Source organism: Phaenicophaeus curvirostris, chromosome 7 (genome assembly GCF_032191515.1).
Source record: "Phaenicophaeus curvirostris isolate KB17595 chromosome 7, BPBGC_Pcur_1.0, whole genome shotgun sequence".
Classification (NCBI taxonomy): domain Eukaryota; kingdom Metazoa; phylum Chordata; class Aves; order Cuculiformes; family Cuculidae; genus Phaenicophaeus; species Phaenicophaeus curvirostris.
Genome location: NC_091398.1, coordinates 5,640,281 through 5,660,111, shown reverse-complemented (window position 1 = coordinate 5,660,111; position 19,831 = coordinate 5,640,281). Strand labels below are relative to the sequence as shown.

General features: G+C 42.5%; 2 protein-coding genes across 3 annotated transcripts in view; one reads left to right on the top strand and one right to left on the bottom strand.

Annotated features, from left to right (window-relative positions):
* Nucleotides 1-6,784, bottom strand: part of USP40 (ubiquitin specific peptidase 40) — a 40,503-nt gene extending 33,719 nt beyond the window's left edge. The window contains exons 1-4 of one of the 2 annotated variants that reach the window (XM_069860645.1): nt 6,719-6,784; nt 2,756-2,973; nt 1,700-1,767; nt 286-399 (exon numbers count right to left, since the gene is read on the bottom strand). In XM_069860645.1, the coding sequence (XP_069716746.1) occupies nt 286-399; nt 1,700-1,767; nt 2,756-2,954 (381 nt within the window). In that variant the 5' untranslated portion in view covers nt 2,955-2,973; nt 6,719-6,784. The remainder of the gene's footprint in view (nt 1-285; nt 400-1,699; nt 1,768-2,755; nt 2,974-6,718) is intronic. The other variant, XM_069860646.1, reaches the window with a different exon arrangement.
* Nucleotides 6,785-9,282: 2,498 nt separating this feature from the next.
* Nucleotides 9,283-10,236, top strand: LOC138722402 (UDP-glucuronosyltransferase 1A8-like). The gene has a single exon (XM_069860475.1). It carries the CDS (start codon nt 9,352-9,354, stop codon nt 10,234-10,236), a length of 885 nt encoding a protein of 294 aa, XP_069716576.1. The 5' UTR covers nt 9,283-9,351.
* Nucleotides 10,237-19,831: the final 9,595 nt, after the last annotated feature.

Sequence of the window (19,831 nt, the reverse complement as noted above, 5' to 3'; positions counted from 1 at the left end):
AGAACAAGAATCCTAATAACTATTGGCAAAACTTTCTTGGAAAAACAAAGGAAAAGCTAAGTAAATTGTACCTAACAGAACAATTCTCTTCGGTTGCTTATTCTAAACAACTGGCCTGTACTTCATGTGCAGATTCACCTGCATACAACAACAGTTGATGCAATTCAATGCTATCTCTACAGCTTGAAGTCTCTTAAGATATTTTTTAAATGCCAGACTTCAAAAACATCTTTTCCAGTCAGGAAAATGTTTACCAAGGGTGGTATTACCAGTGGCAATCTGTACCTCATTGCAGTTCCACCCGAAGCTCTCTGTAAGGTCTGTTGTAGATGCAGCTTGCTGGTCCAAGAGGAGAAGCTGAGCAAATAACCGTTGAAGTTGTAATGGAATTATTCGAACCTAGAAATAAAAAAAATATATACTCAACAGATCAGAGTCTTTAAACCAATCATTTAAATAAAAAGAAAAATAATTTAATAGGAAACTTATTACGAAGCACCACTGCCTACAGCTTTCCTGACACAGGTGACTCAATTCACACCAAAACATCAGTCAGAATCTATTCCCAAAAAATCTTTGATTTCTTCCCATTTCCTCCTCACCTTACTCAGCCAAACAGACAAGGAACATAGGTTTTGTGATAACACAAAACTGCACAGATTAAAATTAAGCCATCACCACAGCAAAAAAGGACAACTTTTGATGATATTTTTTATAATATGAAGCCCTAAGAACTCAGCTACAAGACAGGATAACATATGGATTTAATACGTGCTGCTCCTTGCTCAGGAAAGGGTTTGGTGGTGAGGTGGAATGAGACTTGAAGAAGACTGGTTAATACCAACAAGCTTGAGCAGCACCTACATTTACCCTTGTCTCACAAAGAAAAACATCTTCCAAGCAACCAGGTGTGTCACTTCAGTCCAAGAACTAAAGAAAGAATATCTTTAGTCAATGTTAGTAAGCATTTTTCAAACACAGACTAAATTCCAGTCTTGTACCATCTTGTGCATGGGTGGGCTGTCAAACAGCCTCAGTGCAGTCATCCAGGCTGCACACACATCTTTCTGGTGAAAAAAAAGTCATTGCATTGGAACTATAATCACAGAAGAGGAAAAAAAATAACTAACAAAGGACCATGCAGACTCTGGGATTGTTTCCGCTTCTCTTGAAGGCAAAATGATCTCCACTATCAATGTCAGCAGAAAACAGGCTCAGAATCTCACTTCCGCAGGAAGAGCTTACAGGGTTGGTAAGACACATAAAATCATAGAATCGTTTGGGTTGGGAGAGACCTTCAAGACATTCCAGTTCCAACACTTCCCACTGGATCAGGTTGCTCAAAGCCTCGTCCAACCCGGCCTGGAACACCTCCAGGGATGGGGCAGCCACAGCTTCTCTGGGCAACCTGGGCCTCTATCTCACCACCCTCACAGGAAAACATTTCTTCCAAATACCTAATCTAAATCTCCATTCAGCTTAAAACCATCACCCCCCCATCCTATCCCAGTGCTCCCTGATAAAGAGCCTCCCTCCAGCTTTCCTTTTTGCACAGCTATGTGAAAATTGAGCATTGGCCAACCAAACTACCTTTTCATATGACAGATTTTCATTACCATCAGAAGTTTCCCACCAATTGAAACAATATTCTTTTGAATTGACATTCAGCACTGCCTAACGACAAGAAAATTTTAAATACCTTTGCATCTGGTTTACTGCTATCATCCAGAGTTCCCAGTTCTTCAGGTCCCAGAGAAAACAGCGCCTCTGCAATTGTGAAGAAAAGCATCTATTTAAGAAAAGACAGTGCCTCCTCTTTCAAGATTTTAACTGTCAAGCATTATGATGCTATTCTTTTCAGCAAACTAAGACATTAAACAACATTTCTGAACATCAGCCATCCTTACAACCGGTTCAAACTGTACCAATAAAGAACAAGTGAGCATGAAGGTGTTTAGATGGCAAAATATTTTTTTTTAGGAATTGTAATGGTTGCATTAGAAAAACGAATGGCGCTTTATGGACAGCAATAACCTCTCTTATTTATACAAACTGTAGCTGCCAACTTTTAAGAAAAGGGAATGTTGACAATACCAACATTTTGTGCAAAATGACAATACCAATTTTACAGACCAATAGCTCTGCGTATTCTGTACTACAAGGAGGGCACTGAGATGCTTCAGCATGTCCATAGAAAGGCCAGTGAAAGGTTTAGAGCACAAGCCTTATGAGGAGCAGCTGAAGGAGCCAGGGTTGTTTAATCTAGAGAAAATGAGGCTGAGAGGAGGACTTACAGCTCCCTAAAACTACCTGAAAGGAGGTTGTAGAGAGAGGTGGGGGTCAGTCTCTTCTCTCTGGTGACAGGGCAAGTTAAAATGGCCTCAAGATCCACCAGAGGAAATTTAGGATGGATATTAGGAGGGATTCCTCTACTGAATGTGTTGTCAAGCACTGGAAGAGGCTGCCCAAGGAGATGGCTGCATCACCATCCCTGGAGGTGTTTAAAAGACAAGTAGATGTTGTACTTTGCGACATGGTCTAGTGGCGGGCATAGAGCTGGATCAATGATTGGATTCAATGGTCTTAAAGGTCTTTTCCAATTAAAACCATTCTGTGATTCTGTAATAACTTATTTGAAGTAAACTGTTCCTGAAAACAATCTGTTTGTGGTGGCTCTTTAATAACTAACTAGAAACGCAAGGCACAGTGAAGTATCAATCCCAACATTAATTTAAGAATGTTTTTAACACATTACCTCTGAATTCAGGTGTGAAAAGCAGGGTCTGCAGAAGGGAATTGAGGTAGCAGGTCCCACCCTGATTTTTTATACCACTTAGGTTGGTGAAATCCCTTGGAGCTGGGGGCTCAGAATCTCTGGGCTTTGATTTCTTCCCTTTTCCACAATGATTGTTTGAAAGAAAGGAAAAATCCTCTTCAAATAAGTCCCCAAACATTGTGAGGGCAGAACAGTTCCTTAAAAATAAAAAAAACAATCTATTTACTATAACTAATGCAATTGAATCCACTCACCTCTAATCCTGCAAGATGAACCTTTAAGCCCTAACTGAAGAATGTTCATAACTTATTTCACCTTATTATGCTTGTTCTAAGAATTAATATCAGATGCATAAAAAAAAGCTGTGCTACCCTGACAAAAAAAAAAAAAAGGGTGAATTAAGAGCATTTATGTTAGCATAGGCCTGAAAAGACTTTTGGCTAAAATCAAATATATCGCATTTCAATTTTGCATCAGCAAAAAACCATGCATAGTGAAATAAAGGGGTCCTTCTAAACATCCATAATAAACTAGTGCTGAAGTTTTGCAGTTTTCTGCATGAAAGGTAAGCAAGGACCTCTCAAACTCATCAAAATCCCTGCACTATGTCACAACAAAACCATACCCACAAGGAACCCATATCTATTATCGGCCAGTGCAGATGGGAAGGGTGTAATAAATGGACATAAACAGTATTCTATGAAAATACTGTCTTTGCTTCCAGATGTTTGAGTGCCAGAAACTCAAGGCAACCAATTTTCTTATGGTAACTTTTTCAGTCCTTTTTTGGAAGCCTTGTGACCGCTTAGCACGTGCCAGGCCCCAAAAAGCTCCCTTCTGTTTTATATTGGTCACCCTGTTATTTCACTTGCTATGCTGTAACAACAAGGAATCAATAAGTTACAGTGAAGCAGTGGACAATCATCCCCATATCTACCTTAATTCCATTTGTGATTTTACAGATCTTCACTGCATTTTACTCAAACAGCTCTTCTGGACAAAAGCTTCCACAAAGATGTAGACATTCCCACAACTGAACTTGACCACTCTCTTCAATTATCCTTATCCACCTCCTCTAAATCCCCTGAACCTCTCCTTTATCTGTTTCCAAGATGAGGGGACCACAACTACCTATGTTGGGCAAGGTATGTGCAAACCATGACCTTCTTACACTCTGGTTTGTCCTCTTTTTTTTGTACAAACACTGAGCACTAAGCTACCTTTTTTAAGCAATGTTTATTACTACTCCAATCTCTCCTGTGTGTTCACTTCAAACCCCCTCGCTATATAAACACTTTACATAAATACATGTGTATTTATGTGACCATAAAGCTGCCATCATCTCTGTCTCACCCTGCTGCACCTCTCTGGACTCGCCTACAATGAAACAACAGCAGATAATATTCATTCAGCTGCTCATCATAATAAAGACTTTAAAGCTTCACTTATGTCACTTGACTTTACTGCAATGTATCGGTCCATTTGACAATAAAAATTAACCACCTCAGCACTCGCAATTTACTTCTGATAGCTTATGAGATGCTGAACACAGGCTGCAGGGAGAATACAAAGAAACTCCCCTTGCTCCCCTCTGTGACAAGCTGATCTTCTGTTTCCTATCTTCTAACTAATTATTTCATCAAGCAACAACTTTCTTCTCCTGTGTCAGCTTAATTCCTTTAAAAGCCTTTGCTGGCAAACCTTGTTGAAGGTCTTTTGGAGATCCAAACATACTAAATAGTCTCCCTCCCCTTCAACCAACCAGTAGCTCACCAGGCAAGTCCAAAACTTTTGTTCAAAACATCATTACATTCAGCTCATTTTAGTCCTTCCCACACCAGAGTGATTTTTAGGCAGCAAGCTATGCTTGGAGCAGCTGACAGCAAAGCAGCGCAGCAGCGTGCACTGTGCTTGTCCTGCCATGCTTCTTCAGCATTTCATACAATAGACACTCTTTTATAAATCCCTGTAAATTTAATAAATTATAGAATTATATGGCTAGAGATCTCTTAAACACAAACAGGAAAGAAATCGTTTTGATCTCCCTGCATTAAGTTCTTCTCCTCTGAATGCAGCTCTTATACCTTGCTTACCTAAAAAAAGACCAAAACCTGGGAAGGTCCCACCTCCCACCCTTCACAACATACTGGCTGGGTTTAGCACGCTTTCCAAACCACTTCTTAGCCTTCATTTACTTTTTAGCCACCCAAAGGTTATAATCCCTCCCCTTTCCCTCACCCAAATGCACAGCAGCAAGCTCTTGGCAGGTCTGTTGACCAGAACAAGGCGCGCATCAAGGAGACTCTACTCAGCGCTTGTCAACCCACACAAGTACTGCATCCAGGTTTGGTCCCCGCTATTCAAAAAAAGATGCAGACAGGCTGAAGAGGGGACAGAGACGGGTCACTAAGGTGATCAGAGCACTAGGAAACCTACCATGCATAGCAAGGCTGAGAGAACTGGGTTCGTTCAGCCTTGAGAGGAGAAGGCTTAGGGGAGACCTTATTCTCGTGTACGTAAAGGGTGTCTACCAAGAGCATGGAGATTCCGTTTTTAGGAGAAGCCACGTGGAACAGACAAGGGGTAGTGGGTATAAATTGCTCCTGGAGAAGATTCCAGGTGGATTCCAGAAGAAAATTTTTCACCATAAGAACAGTTAAGCATTGGAATAATCTCCCTAAGGAAGCGGTGGATTCCTGTATACTGAACACTTTGAAGGCTCTGTTTGGTAGGGTACTAGGCCACCTCATTTAAATTATTGATCACCCAAAAACGTTGGACCAGATGATACTTGAGGTCCCTTCCAACCTGGCATTCTGTGATCCCTTGAGACAGCTACCATCTCACTGCCAACCTGCTGCACTGCCCACGCTCTGGAGAAGTGCTTCAGTGGGACACTGCCAAATCCTTCCTTGCTCATTATTTCTGGATAGAAATGGCAGAGACAGCCACCACCCCACTGCCAGCCTGCTGCTCCCCCGTCTCCCTAGAAAAGTACTTCAGTGGGACACTGCCAAATCCTCCCTTGCTCCTTATTTTTGGATCCTCAAAGCACTGCCGCTGGCAGCTTCCTTCCCTTAAAAAAAAATACATGAATATAGATTGGAAGCAACCTGTGTGCAATGCCTCTGGCCTAAGGCCCTCACAAAGCAAAGCCACACTGTCTCAACAGCTCCATGAGAACAGCCACCACCAACCCTGCTAAGCCCCCTTCCCACATTCCTTACCCCCAGCAGAGACCTCCCATGCTGCAGTGTGGGTCTAGCACCCCTCATCCCACCCTCCACAGGAGCTGGGCTGCACCCACGCCCTCCTGCCAGCAGCACAGCCACCTCTCCCTCTCCTTTGTCGCCTCCTTCCCTCTCCCCTCACTTCCCCTCCCTCTCCCTCTCCATCTCCCTCCCTCTTACCTCCCGTATCTCACTCTCCTCCCCTCCATCCCCTTCCTCCTCCTCTCCCTCACTTTCCCTCCCTCTCACCTTCACAATTCCTCCCCCTCCCCGTCTCCCCTTCCCATCTACCCCCCTCTTTTTCCCTCAATTTTCCCCCCACCTCCCCCTCCTTTTCCCTCTCCTTCCCCCTCCTTTTCCCTCTCCTTCCCCCTCCTTTTCCCTCTCCTTCCCCGTTTCCCCCTTTTCCCCACCTCTCCCGTCCCTTTCCCACTCCTTTCCTCTCTCTACTCCTTTTCCCCCACCTCTCCACTCCTTTTCCCTCTCCTTTCCCCTCTCTTTTCCCTCACCTCCCCCGTCTTTTCCCCTCTTTCCCCCCTCTTTTCCCCACCAGCTTCCCCCCTTTCTCTCCCCATGTCCCCCCTAATTCCCGTCTGACTCCTCCCTCCTCCCCGTCCTTTCCCCCTCCTCCCTCTCCCCCTCCTCCCCCTCCTTCCCCCCGTCTCCCCTCCTCCCTCGGCTCGCACGGCCGCCCCGGCCCAGCCCGCCTCACCGCTCAGCGCCCCCGCGGTCCCCACGGCCCGGGCCCCGCCGCCATGCCTGCCGGGTGGCGCAAAGCACGCTGGGACGGAGGAGGCCGACGCGGCCCCGACGCCACGTTTGGTGCGGCAAAGCACGCTGGGTCCTAGCACCCGCCGCGCTCCCCGCCGCTCTGTTTGGAGGGGCGCACGCAAAGCACGCTGGGATATATAGAGAACACGCCACGCCACGCCCCCCTCGCCGCCATGATTGGTGTGGCAAAGCGCGCCGTCCCCGGCGCCATGTTTGGAGTGGCGGGGTTGCCATGGCGCCCGCGGGATGGAGCGGAGGGGCCCGCGCTTCCCCGCTACCAAAACCCGGGCAAGGAGGAGCCTTCGCTGGCACAAGGTGCCCAGGAGAGCCGTGGTCCCTTCCCTGGAGTGTCCAAGGCCAGGCTGGATGGGGCTTGGAGCAGCCTGGTCCAGTGGGAAGTCACAGAATCACAGATAGGTTGGAAAAGACCCCCAGGATCATCGAGTCCAACCATTCCCATCAATCACTAAACCATGTCCCTCAGCGCCTCATCCACCCATCCTTTAAACACCTCCAGGGAAGGTGACTCAACCCCCTCCCTGGGCAGCCTGTTCCACTGCCCAATGACCCTTTCCATGAATTTTTTTTCTGCTGTGGCAGGTCGTGGGACTGGATGGGCTTAAGGTTGTTGTGCAAAGGCTTCTAGAATACTGTCAGGCTTGGCACCAAGGTTGTTGGCCATCTTCCCAACGATCATTTATAAGTGCACTTCATACAAAAGTAGAAATAACATGATTTAGTTATTATTCACAGTTTTTTTCCCATTACAGTTTATAATAACATAAGAGTTCACATGCGAACTTCTCCCTTTACTCTGAAGCCCAAATATTTTGTTTTCTGAAAAGCTATCCTGAAAGAAACTGCTCTCTGCCACTTATTCAGTTGTTTCTTTACATAAGAAAAAAGTTACAGGCATGGGTAAAATGAGAAAAAGAAAGAAAATACTGATAGGAAAACATAAAGAAGACAATCTGTTATCAATTTAATTGCATGGGTATGGAAGGGAGAGAAGTTGTGTGTCTGAGGGACAGGGGCTACATGGCTCTAAATATCCTTGGTTGCATTATTTTTCCATGTCACTGTGCTATTTAGGCATCTCATCGCTTCAGTATTGAAGACATCAAAAGCAGTGCTGTGAAGCTGAGGGCTCCTGCAAACACCTGCTTGGGCTGGAGGTGCTTCATAGCCATTCCAGGTCTGGTACCTGGGCTCACGCCTCAGTCTCCGCTGAACAGCCCAAGCCGCACCAGCAGTTGTTAAGACATGTCAAGCACCACTACCTGGCTTCTACTTGATGTATAGTCAAGTGGGGAGGAGTTCTCAGCTACCTGAGGGCATCTCATGGGCTGTGACACTGACATGTGACCTTCAGCTTCACAGGTCTCTGCCTCCGTGGTCAGAGCAGCCTCTTTTAGTGTCTCTCCTGCTGCGTAGATTCCTGCTAGCTCAGACGACAAGGTTCATCTTCCCTTTTCCCTTATCCTGAGGAACTTCTGTTCTTCCTTCAGGGAAATGACCTGATCATCCATGTCTCCAGCCACACTGAAATTTGTTGAGGCTGTTTTAATTTTTTCCCTGTGGTGTTGGAGTTGTTGGCACCAGACCTGAGTTCACCTGAAAGAAGATTTGTTATAAGTTACTAACATATTACAAGTTTGAATATTATGTATAGTTTCTGTGATTTTAGAACTAAAATATAGAATTAGCTTGAACAATGATTTCTAGCTAGCCTGCACCTGGATACTTACACTTAGATAAGGAATTTTTAACAAAGCTGCAGTTAAAAAGAATGGGAAAGAATGTGACTTATCTAATTAAGCCATATAACAAGGACTGGTGCAATGATGAGAGGGAAAAGAACCAGCTAGATGCAACCGTGAAGAGATGCCCAAAAAGTCTAAGAGCATGCGCAAGAAGGAAAGTTGGAAAGTTCAACGTGACGAAAACAACCCGCCTTCATCCCCAAAGACCCTCATTGACCACTACCACTAGGAAGACCACATACGCAAGAAGGAGGAGATATATGTTAATGAACTCTTGGAACTAATCTTACTAACCCAACCCACTTCTTGGAAATGTCATGACTGTGTATACTAACCCAATACATATGAATAATATAGTTCAATAAAAATGTGCCGGCTTGGACGCCTGGTATGCAAACTTGGAGGAAAAATCCGCCTTGCACCCCGTGCATGGCCGCATACCTGCACCTAACTGTGAGTTGGGTGTCGTTATTCTGCAAATCACACCTTGGCCACTGGGTAAGAAAGGACATATCAACAATCCAGAGAGAAGTCCTAAGAAATCTGACTGGCACATTGAGGAGCTGCTTATCTATTTAACAATGAGGAGCTTGATGACTCAGCACAGGAAAGGTTCACCCCATTTGGCTTTACAAATATTGAGGAAAAAACCAAACCCAACCCACAACCCAAAGCAGCAAATCATTAACTAGAAGGTTGAGACAAAGCAGCACAACTTAGCAGATAAACAAGTTGGTTTCTTCAAAAGCATGTTCAGGCTACTGCCGGAAGGAGAAGACACTCTCACAGTCTGCGTTCCGAACACAGGAACATGATTTCGTGGCTTTGCTGTGCCTGGACTTTTATTCTCCTCCTTCCTGGCCTCTCAGATGGAGGGAAGCTCCTGGTGGTGCCCATGGTTGGAAGCCACTGGCTTAGCATGCAGGAGGTGGTTGAAAAGCTCAGTGAGAGAGGACATGAAGTCGTGGTGGTTTTACCAGAAGTAAGCTGGCAAACGGCAACAACGCAGGCGTACACGGTGAAAACATACCCAGTGTCTCGCACGTTAGAAGAGCTGGATAATGCTTTTCAACAGTATGTTGCTGCTCACCTGAAGGAAATGCCTTCCCCACTGAAGGTTCTAGAGCTGTACAAGTCCTCAGTGCATGTTTTTAATACGTTCTTTACTCAATGCAGGGACCTGTTCAACAGTAAGGAGACCCTGCAGTACCTGAATCAAAGCGGCTTTGATGCTATCCTAACAGATCCTGCCTTTATGTGCGGTGCAGTAGTCGCTAATCATTTTTCTCTTCCATTTGTGTTTTTCATGAGAGGATTTCCTTGCAGCTTACACTATACAGCACCGCAGTGCCCAAACCCTCTGTCCTACATCCCAAGACTATTTACCTTCAACTCAGACCGCATGACTTTTTTCCAGAGGGTGGAAAATGCACTGATTTCCCTCCTGGAGCTTGTGTACTGTAACGGTTTCTATGAAGATGCGTTAACACTTTCCTCTGAAATTCTTCAGAGAGATGTGTCCCTGCTAGACCTCCTGAACTCTGCTTCCATTTGGCTTCTGAGATTTGACTTTGTGTTTGAGTATGTGAGACCTGTGATGCCCAATATGGTCTTTGTTGGAGGCATAAACTGTGCTAAGAAGAAACCACTGTCTAAGGCAAGTCCCTTTTTCTCCAAATTATGCATTTTCCGATGAAATGTGACTACTGGGTTTCTGGAAGTTTAGTGCTATTGATTTTCTTCCTTTCTGTTAATGATTTAGTACAACCAGGTTTTGGCAGTTGTTTTCCACAGGCTTAAATCGAATTACTTCTACAGAGGCAGATGACTTATTTGAATTACTGAGGATTTTCTGACAAGTTCAACTAGAAATGGACTTATCTGCTAGCTACAAATTAGTAACCTTAGTAAATATATATTATTCACCAACCAGGTGCAGTTTTGATTTAATTTTCATGGAGTCTGACATCTATTTCTTTCACCTGAGCAAAACCCCAAACACGATGCTCTGAGAGTCATCTTTTGTTTTTAACTCTAGGCTCAGTAAGGTCAGTTAATTTGCTTTGGTTGTGTTTTTGTGACATACGTTTTCCTAACTGACTGTCTATGTTAAGTTATTTCTTTCTGTAGATCATGGTGAAATATAAATGTCATGTTGAAATGGGAAGCATTAATCTAAAATACTATATTTGGTGAAAGACATTTCAATGCAAAATTTAGATCAGTGTTCATACCTATTTCTTGACATTTGCTTTTACTAGAATTGCTCTGCAGGGTTTTTAAAGCTAATCTAAAAAAAAAATCTAGTTTGATAGTTACCATATCGCCTCCAAAACAATGAATAGCAATAGAAATTTCTTTCCAGGTACAACACAGGACACAAACATCTTTCCTATGAAATTCCTCCCTCACTTCTGAATTGTGGTCACAAAATACCACTGCACAATTGCAGCACAACATCTTTGAGATGAAGGGGTTTTTTCTTCCTTATTTCAGATTTCTTTTATACTCTTTGACAGGCTATGCAGAGTCCACAGAACGTAATAAAGAATAAGACAAATAAAGAATAATATTATAACTCCGAATATTAGAAAAATATTATAAATAAGGCATTCTCTCACATTATGTTCAAGAGAATGGCGCTTCCTAGTTTGAGATTTAAAAGTCAAATTCTTGCTGTTTACATGCTATGAGGCTTTACTTCTGTGTCTTGAATGTCTCAGAGCTGCGCACAGTTCATAGCTTGCTATCCTGCCCTCATTTTATACGTGCCATCTCCCATTTTCATTTGCCGTTTGGTGGAAATCACATGTTCCAAACCTTGAAAAATCTTGTGTGTCTTCAGTTTGCCTTTTCTAGTTGTATTTTCTACAGAGAGCAGAGGAATTTCTCCCATTTCCCTCTGAACAGTGCCCAGCTGCAAGGCAAGTATGCAGTGCAGAGTAAACATACGTGAAATGAGTCATATGGGGGTGGGGAAACAAGTCCATACACAGTGGAAAACCCTGGGTTGATCATTACTGTTCAGGAATGTAATCATATGATGAGAATAGATAGTATTTTGAAACCTAGTAGCCCATTGCTCAACAGGCAAGTAAAAGAAAAATTAGGACAACTAGGAAAAGGAGATAGAAGAGATTCAAAATGCAGTTTCTTTCCTCAGACATTTCTATTACACCACTTTCCATAGTTTTCCACAGGCAGATAATGCAGGCATTGTGGCCTCATTCCTGAAGAAGGCTCCTTTCTCCCGTGTCTTACATATTTCCATGGAGAACCTGGTCTGGAGCAGATCAGGGTGATGAGGTGCTTGTGCTATGTGGAACTGGGCATGTGGGTTTTCTCCAGCACAGAGCTGGGAATTAAATCCCAGGTTCCCTGACCCTCCTGAGCCAGCAGCCTCAGAGGGAGTGGGAGAACTTGCAACCGCAGGACTAAACCTGGGGAAGCACAAACTGCACTTATTTATTGACTAAGATATTGCCTCAGTCTGGGTTTCCTCTTGCCCTGCGCTTCCCATACCAGGACATCTCAACATCAATTACATGTTCATTAACAGACACACAAATCTGGTTGCCAAGTCACAGTGTGCCTGGAGGTTTAATACAAGGTTAGCTGGAAATCAGACCCAGTATCTTGGCTAAGCAGAGATCCTGTGCCAGTGTCATCTTCTAATGACTCCTGAAGGGTGGCATGGAAAGTGGTCTCTTATTAGGGGGACATTGCAAATGAACTCAGACTGTGAGCCCTGAGACTCTTTGATGAATACCTTGACTTTAGCCAAAGTAGATGCAAAGTTAGTTTTCTGGGAAACTCATAAAAACAAAGTTTATATGGTTTGATGGAAGCAAAGTTCAGAAATGCAAGCTGTAGCACCCTTTCAAAGTTGTTCCTCTGTTCTTAATCTAAAACACCCATTGCTTATTTAAACAAATGGTTAACTTAAAACATTGACATTTAAGTAAAGTAGGATTTAAGTAGGTAGTTAAGTAAAGGAGAAGTATAGCTGAATAAAGATGCTCTGGTTTGTCTTTCTAGCACAAGGATTAAGAGAACAGATCCTGTTCTGAAACCCTTCTGCCAGAGCCAGCAGCATCTGGGAAGCTCTGATAAGGAAACGTTTCTAATTGGTCCTCTGAAATATGCAGTTATAGTCATGTTCAAAGACTTTGGCCACAAGCCAAGGAATACAGTGAGCAGTACCAAGGTACACACACAGCCCTAGCACACAGAGACACGCTTTTTAAAAGCCTACTCAACCCAAATGCCACTTCGTGTGACTTCAGAAGAGATCCCATCCTGTCTGTGGGTACTGTTAATTTGCTAGCATGGGTCTCTAGGATCAGTACAGCTATAGGGTAACTCTTCATTTTCAGCACTGCAGCAGTAGTCATCACTCTGTTCACAAACCAAATACTAGGACTGTTTTTTTTTCATGCAATATTGAAGGTGTTGATGAACCTGATGGCAGTTTACAGCAGCCTGGTACCACATCAGTCTCTGTTTATTATGCTTTTGTAAAGCATGCTGTGCACCCTTACGGCTGACGATAATGTTCTACTTTATATTGCAATGGCAAAATACATAATATCAGATAGGTTGAAGCAGAACCGCTTTTGAAAAAGAAAGTTGTACTGTTGTGCATTGTACACCTTCAATGCACAGTACATATAAAACCGAAATGGCTGCTCTAACCAGTTCATCTCACTGTCCTCTTCAGTCTCCTCTTATCCACATCCCTGTGCCTTCCATATTCTGAAGGAAAGATATTGAAAGTGAAGGAAGGAATAAATCATTATGTTAAGGGAATGAATTAGCTTAAGCAATAATAATTAGAATCAAATCTTGGCCAGTTTGCAGTAAGGAAGAATATAATTGTAGCAGGAGTTTAGCTTGTTTACTAGTTTAAACAAGCAACAAATCCAGTATTGTGTATCTTAAAGAAACTTATCTCTGTCTGAGGCTCCAAACCAAGGAAAATGCCACAACAAAAAGCAAACCTGGGCTCACTAAGAGGACACAATGAGGAAGGAGATAAGATAAAGAGCATAAGAGGATTCTGAAAACACAAAGCAACTGTGATGCACATACAAAGGGGGTAGTAAGATATGATAATGAGTTTCATATATGTTTTAACCAATGTAATAATGAGTTCTATGTGTGTTTAACAAATCTTTCCTGCAATCTATATGAATATGTATGTTTAACCAGTATAAAAGTCCTCTAGCCAGCCTCAATGGACACACATATAAGGTGAAATAACTCCATGTGTGTCTGGAGTCATTATTTATTTTTTAAAACAATACCTGCTTAATAATCAAATTGGCATTGATTATTGAGTTTGGCTTTTTCACGGGATCAAAAGAATCTGTAAAACATATTTATTTTAGCAAAAATTCCCTCATACTGAATGGAAATATTGCTTTAAGTTTCCCACTCCATGGGATGTTTGTCTTCAAGTTTAATTAAAACACCTCCTCTAACATGAGTCCAGAGGCACTATATTTGACAAAAAAACAGGCACAAAAATCTAGAAAGGTTCTAAGAGTATTGTATTTACAAATATCAAACATGTTGCGCTACGAAAGTTAGGAAAAATTCCAATTACAGTTACTTGGACAACCTTATATGTCACCTTTCTGTTAGGTTACAGTCATGATTTTCAGGATCACTTGCTATCTTTTTCATATGAATTCTATTTACAGCTTTGGAAGAGGCTGTCCTAGAAATGATCTGTGTTCTGCAATTTGCCTAGCTGTCTACTGCTTCTTGTTCTTGCTGAGACTTAGATTGCTTTCCAACTTGCAGTCAACATGCCATTACTGTTACGTGTTATTTCTCATCTGAAGTCTTGCTAGCTGAACTACTTACTGTCTTATCCTGTGCAGGCAAATGCCAATGTATCTCCATAGCTACAGAAAATGTAAGGGGGAATCAGGCAGGTTCATGTCACCAGCTACCAACCTGAACTTGCCCGACACAGTTTAGCATCAAAACCAAACAAAAGTATTGGGTTCATTTACAAGGATTGCTCAATTCTATAATTCCTCCGTGTATAAGCCTGACCCATCATCCAAAAGCATGGGAAATCAAATTACATAATTACCTGTGCATGTGAGCAACCTGTTCCTGCTTGCAAGGCCCAGAGTGTAAGGGGGTGAGTGAGCTCATCTGACAACAGGAAAACAAATCCAGTAGATAAATTAAACACTTCCAGGCTGCCTCAATGAACATTTGGGTTTAGTTCTAGTTTTAGTGCTGCTCATATAACAAGAAGCTGCCAAGGTATCCGTTTGCTATCCTCTTCCCTAGTGGCACTCACTCTTTGCTGCTCAGGTTAGAAGAAATCCACATGCGGCAACCAGTCCAACTCAGAGACAAGCAGTTTGAGAGAGATTTAGTACTTTTTCCAGCTGACCCAATTGTAGGGGGAAAGGTAAGCACACTGACACCCAAACCCCTCAGCATAGTTCTGGCTCAAGATCCAAGCCATCTCAGCCCCTCAGAGCTGCTTGCGTGCAAATGCAGCACTGCTCCATCACTCAAAGGAACACCCTGGAGTAACTCACATGAGTCTTGAGATGAAAGATATTCCTGGGAGGAAGAAAATCTGCGCTCACCCAAACTTTGGCTTAGTTTAACATACAAAGTGCGCTCTTTGGTATCGAGGGGGGAAGCCTTTCTTACCAGATGCTAAGAGCTGGCACATGGTTCTCGCTCTTTGAGGCCACTGTTACTCAAACTGCTCTGCAGTGCTGCTCTGAATATACAACAGAAATCAGAAAGGAGCACCACACCCTTCCGTCCTGAAAGGAGTTCAGGTGCCCTTTGCTACTGGGTGGATGATGAACAACAAACATGTGTAAAACTACTATGTTATCTTGAAAACTGATCCAGTCTGTTAATTTTCTGAATAATCATTACCCAGCTTAGATCTGACCTCAGCTGATTCTGTGCTAACCTAAGAACTTCATCCTTTCTTTGCCTGTTTGTCTGTTCTCTCTTTACCTCTCAGTTATCTTTTCTTTTTTTTTTTTTTAAATTCTATCCTTCCTGTTGCTGCCTCACCTTTTCCACAGTTTTTTCTCTGATGATAGGGTACAAAAAGCAGGCAGTCCATCAGAAGCTGTAGTAAGAGACTTGTGTTCCTATAGAGCCTGGAAGGTTAACTTTATATTGGCTGCTTACAGCCAATTCATTTTGCTGTTGAAGGTCATAGCCAAGTGCAGAGAAAAAAACACATCAAACAGCAAGTTCCAAGTGGATTTGATCACTTCCTATCTCAGCACTTGCAATGCACTCTTCATCTCTGAATCTGCACCATTTAATCAGAATTGTTTATAAATCTGTTCTGCCTCCCACTTTCAGTCTGTGACTTACAAAACTGCCTCCTGCCTCTCACTCCCCATATTTGGCCCTCTCTAGAAATCATTTCTCCATGTCTAAAGCTTCTTCCTCTGTGCCAGCGTGGCAGTGTGAAGCTACACACAGCAGCACTAGCTCCCCTTTGATGTCTACTGGGACATTTCCCATTGCGTAAGGGTGTAAGGGTTGGTTTCTCCATGGTTTGTCCTGGTAGCTGAGATGTATTCATAGGACCTGCAGGTCTGACTGCTTCCAGGAGGTGAGAATTTAACATCAGTCCTCTACATACTGCTTAGATGTTCTCAGTTAGGCTAGCCCATAAAAGAAATGATGTTGCACTTTCCATTCACTCTACTGGGTGATTTTAAAAGCTACCTTTTATGAAAAAAAACAGGCTTATTTTCTCACTGGATACTTACCAAGTCAATGGTATTAACCACTTTATTACAAGGTGACAACCCTGATCTTCTTAGTTTCATGAGGAAAGGAAGTTGTTGACATACTTCCGAGCTTGAAAATTAACCAAAAAGTACAAAAGGGATCATCTTTTTTTCCAAGAACAGTGTGCTCCCCTTCCCTGTTAGACAAGTAATTGCAATTAAATATTGAAGGATAACCACAACAATATTGGGAAGTTAAATATTTATTTCTGCTGTCAATAAGTTCCCTGCAGATAAGTTAAAATTTGCATGGACCTTCATATAAAGCACTTCAGAGCAGAACTCTCCAGTTTACTTCCACCAAAATGGCTCTTCCATTTCAATGTTTTTACCAACATACTGGGATATTTCTTCTTCTGGCGTCGTCTTTAATCTTTGCTGAAGGTGGAAGGATCTTGGTGATACCTCAGGATGGAAGTCACTGGCTCAGCATGCGCCCAGTAGTGGGGAAGCTCCAGCAAAATGGACATGAAGTCATTGTAGTTGTTCCATCAACAAGTTTGCATATGAAGCCCAAGGAGCCTCAGAATTATACAGTGAAAGTATATCCAATACCTTACTCAGAGGAGGACTTACGTGTTGCCCTCCAGACATTCGTTAATGCTCATTTTATTGAACAATCTGTTTTGAATATTATTATTACAATGTATCAAAGGATGTTAGAAATTTCCAGGTTCTTTTTCACCAACTGTGAGAGCCTTTTGCACAACAAAGATATGATGCGGTATTTGAGAGAGAGCAAATTTGATGTGCTTTTCACAGATCCGATTCTGATGTGTGGACCAATAATTGCTGAGTATCTTTCAGTTCCTTCCATCTACTTTTTGCGGGGTTTTCCTTGTGGTATGGATTTTGAAGCTACCCAGTGTCCGAATCCACCTTCATATGTCCCCAGACTCTTCCTACATAATTCAGATAGCATGACATTTTCTCAGCGTGTGAAGAACATGCTTGTCCATATGCTGGAATTTGTTTACTGCAAGCCTATATTCACTCAATTTGAAGAACTTGCATATGAGATTCTTCAAAAGAAAGTAACGGCTATAGACCTTCTAAGTCGTGGATCTATTTGGCTAATGAGATATGATTTTGTGTTTGAATTCCCGAGACCAGTGATGCCAAACATGGTTTTTATTGGAGGGATAAACTGTGCTCAGAAGAAAAAACTACCTCAGGTATAAAATTTTAGGTTGTTTTTTATTGAAAAGGCAAGAACAGAAATGTTTAATTGTCCTAATGTTGAAATCTAACTAGCAACACCTTGGTAGTTAAAAATAGAAAGCTAATGCGAAATCCTGCATGATGCAGAAAAGGTATTTCCTGGTACCCAGTATTCAGATTATATTGTATCCTCCCAAATCCACAGCCTTATCAGATATGATAATTTAAATGACATGTAACTTCTCTGCAAGCTTCTCTGATAAGCTCTTTTATTGAACTGAAATTCACCTGAATTTTTTTAAGTTGCAAGCTTTCCACACCAAAAGGAGCCAGACTTGTTAGCTTCCATTTCATTTGCATTTCCTATGCCATGTCCATCTCAGTAAGAGCTGTCTCTACAACCAAGTCAGGCTCGGAGGACTTAGCTCTATTGCTCTGAAAGAGTAGCCTGAGGGACATCGATAAGCACAGTCTGCTCTGTGTCTACCCCGTAGTGTCCTCCCTTCTCATCGGTCTTGTGAACTGTCCATCCATACTTCTCTATATCCTTTCACAGACACTGGAGGTTGTAGGACTTAAGGTTTTAGCTGTTCATTGATTCTTTACTTTTTCTGTCACATCCATCTCCCAGATTGATTCGTCTATACCTTTCTCATTATGTCAAGGTGTCGATATCCAGCCCCCCAAAGAAAGAATTTTAAATTGTATTCTCTCCTTCTTTTATAGGTTATTTAATCAGGTTTGAAGCTTTTCAGGGTTTGGATGTCTTCTGTAAATTCCTGTTCAAAGTTTTGAGTACCAACCAGGTCTCTGAAACCTGTACAGTGTATTCTATAGCAGATCAAAAGCAGAAAACAGGTATTCAAGAACTGCAAATTGTGAGTGCACCTAGAACAGAGTAATGTAGAAGAAAGCCCTCATACCCTCCCTTTTTGCCTAGATAAGTATGTTTAGTGCTTGTGTTGGGAGTGGCAGAGCCAACCTTCTTACCAGGACAGTCTCTTGTACTACTTGGTTCACTCTAACTGGTTATATATGTTTGAATGAAGGAAAAGGAGTAGCACTTGCTAACAAGGGGTCTTTCAAAAGGACATTGAGTCAGGGGTGGGAAAGATTCCAACTAGATAATGAAGATCCTAGGAGATGTCTGCAAATGCCTCACATTGGAAATAGATGACTGTCTGTCTTCACCTGTCAGTCTAGCTTGAACCTTCTTCTAGTGTTCATTCAACAGCCTCTTCAGAGGTTTTAGGCAACAGGTCTGTTTCTGTGCATTGTCTTCTCCCGAGCCACTTGAAAATTCCCGCTAAGTTAAACCTGTGTCATAAACTACTGATTTAGGGACGGTGTGGGTGATGGCGCTGGCTGCTCTTTTTGGAGGGCAGGTTCTCAATAAGGTCAAGGCTTTCCCACCAGGCTTGAAAATAAATGTGCAGAAAGTGCACATGAGAGAAAGCTCTACCAGTGATGTAGAGCCCTGAATGCCCTGGAGGAGCAAATTGTATCCTTAAGGCACCTACCTAGCCACCTACTTACAAATTTCTACGGTGAGAGATCATCATCAACTTTTAAAACCCTAGCAGTTTATAACAGAGAAGGATCTGGAGTTCATGAACTGTTTCAGTCATGCACTGAATTGACATGGACCATGAACTTGTGAGTTCATCTGTTAGAAACATGTTGTTGGTTTATGTTATCTGAGGTACAACGATGAACTGCTGTTTTGCAACGTAGTTCTGTGTCCAAAAGGATAAGAGGTTGGGTGGAAGTTATATGTAGAAATGGGGAAAGGTTTTCTGTTGGCTACTTATCTTCAGAAAAAGCACGTTTGTATTAGTGAAAATATAGTTTTTCTCAGTTGTACCAACTGGTTTTGATTATAAAAAAACCAAACCAAACCAAAACAACCCAACAAAACCCAGGTACTTTTAACATCGATTTCTCATACTTATCTTTACTATAAGTTATGTATAACTTGACTCAGCATCATTAGAAAAGAAAGTACTTATAAAAAGTACCAAATTACTACACTCTCTGACATCTCTGACAGCTTTCAGTGGCACAGAGAACTCTAACGCCAGATGGAAAAGAGTAAATTTAGTGCCCTCTTCATAGATCCAGCAGTACTATGTGGGGTAATCCCAGCAGTGTTTCTGTCCATCCACTCTGTGGATGCATTTTTTTCATGAGTTCATATGTGTCAGTAAATGTCAGTAAAGGTTGATGGGTTGCTGATGGTAAGAAGTGTCATGAGGCTGTGATCCTACTACAGGGAGGAGAAGAGAAGGCTGAGGCACTGAGCTGTAGCCTCACCTTAAGTGAGAG

Excerpts from the sequence above, each read along its gene's own strand:
- LOC138722402 (XM_069860475.1), top strand. The coding sequence starts at position 9,352 with ATGATTTCGTGGCTTTGCTGTGCCTGGACTTTTATTCTCCTCCTTCCT.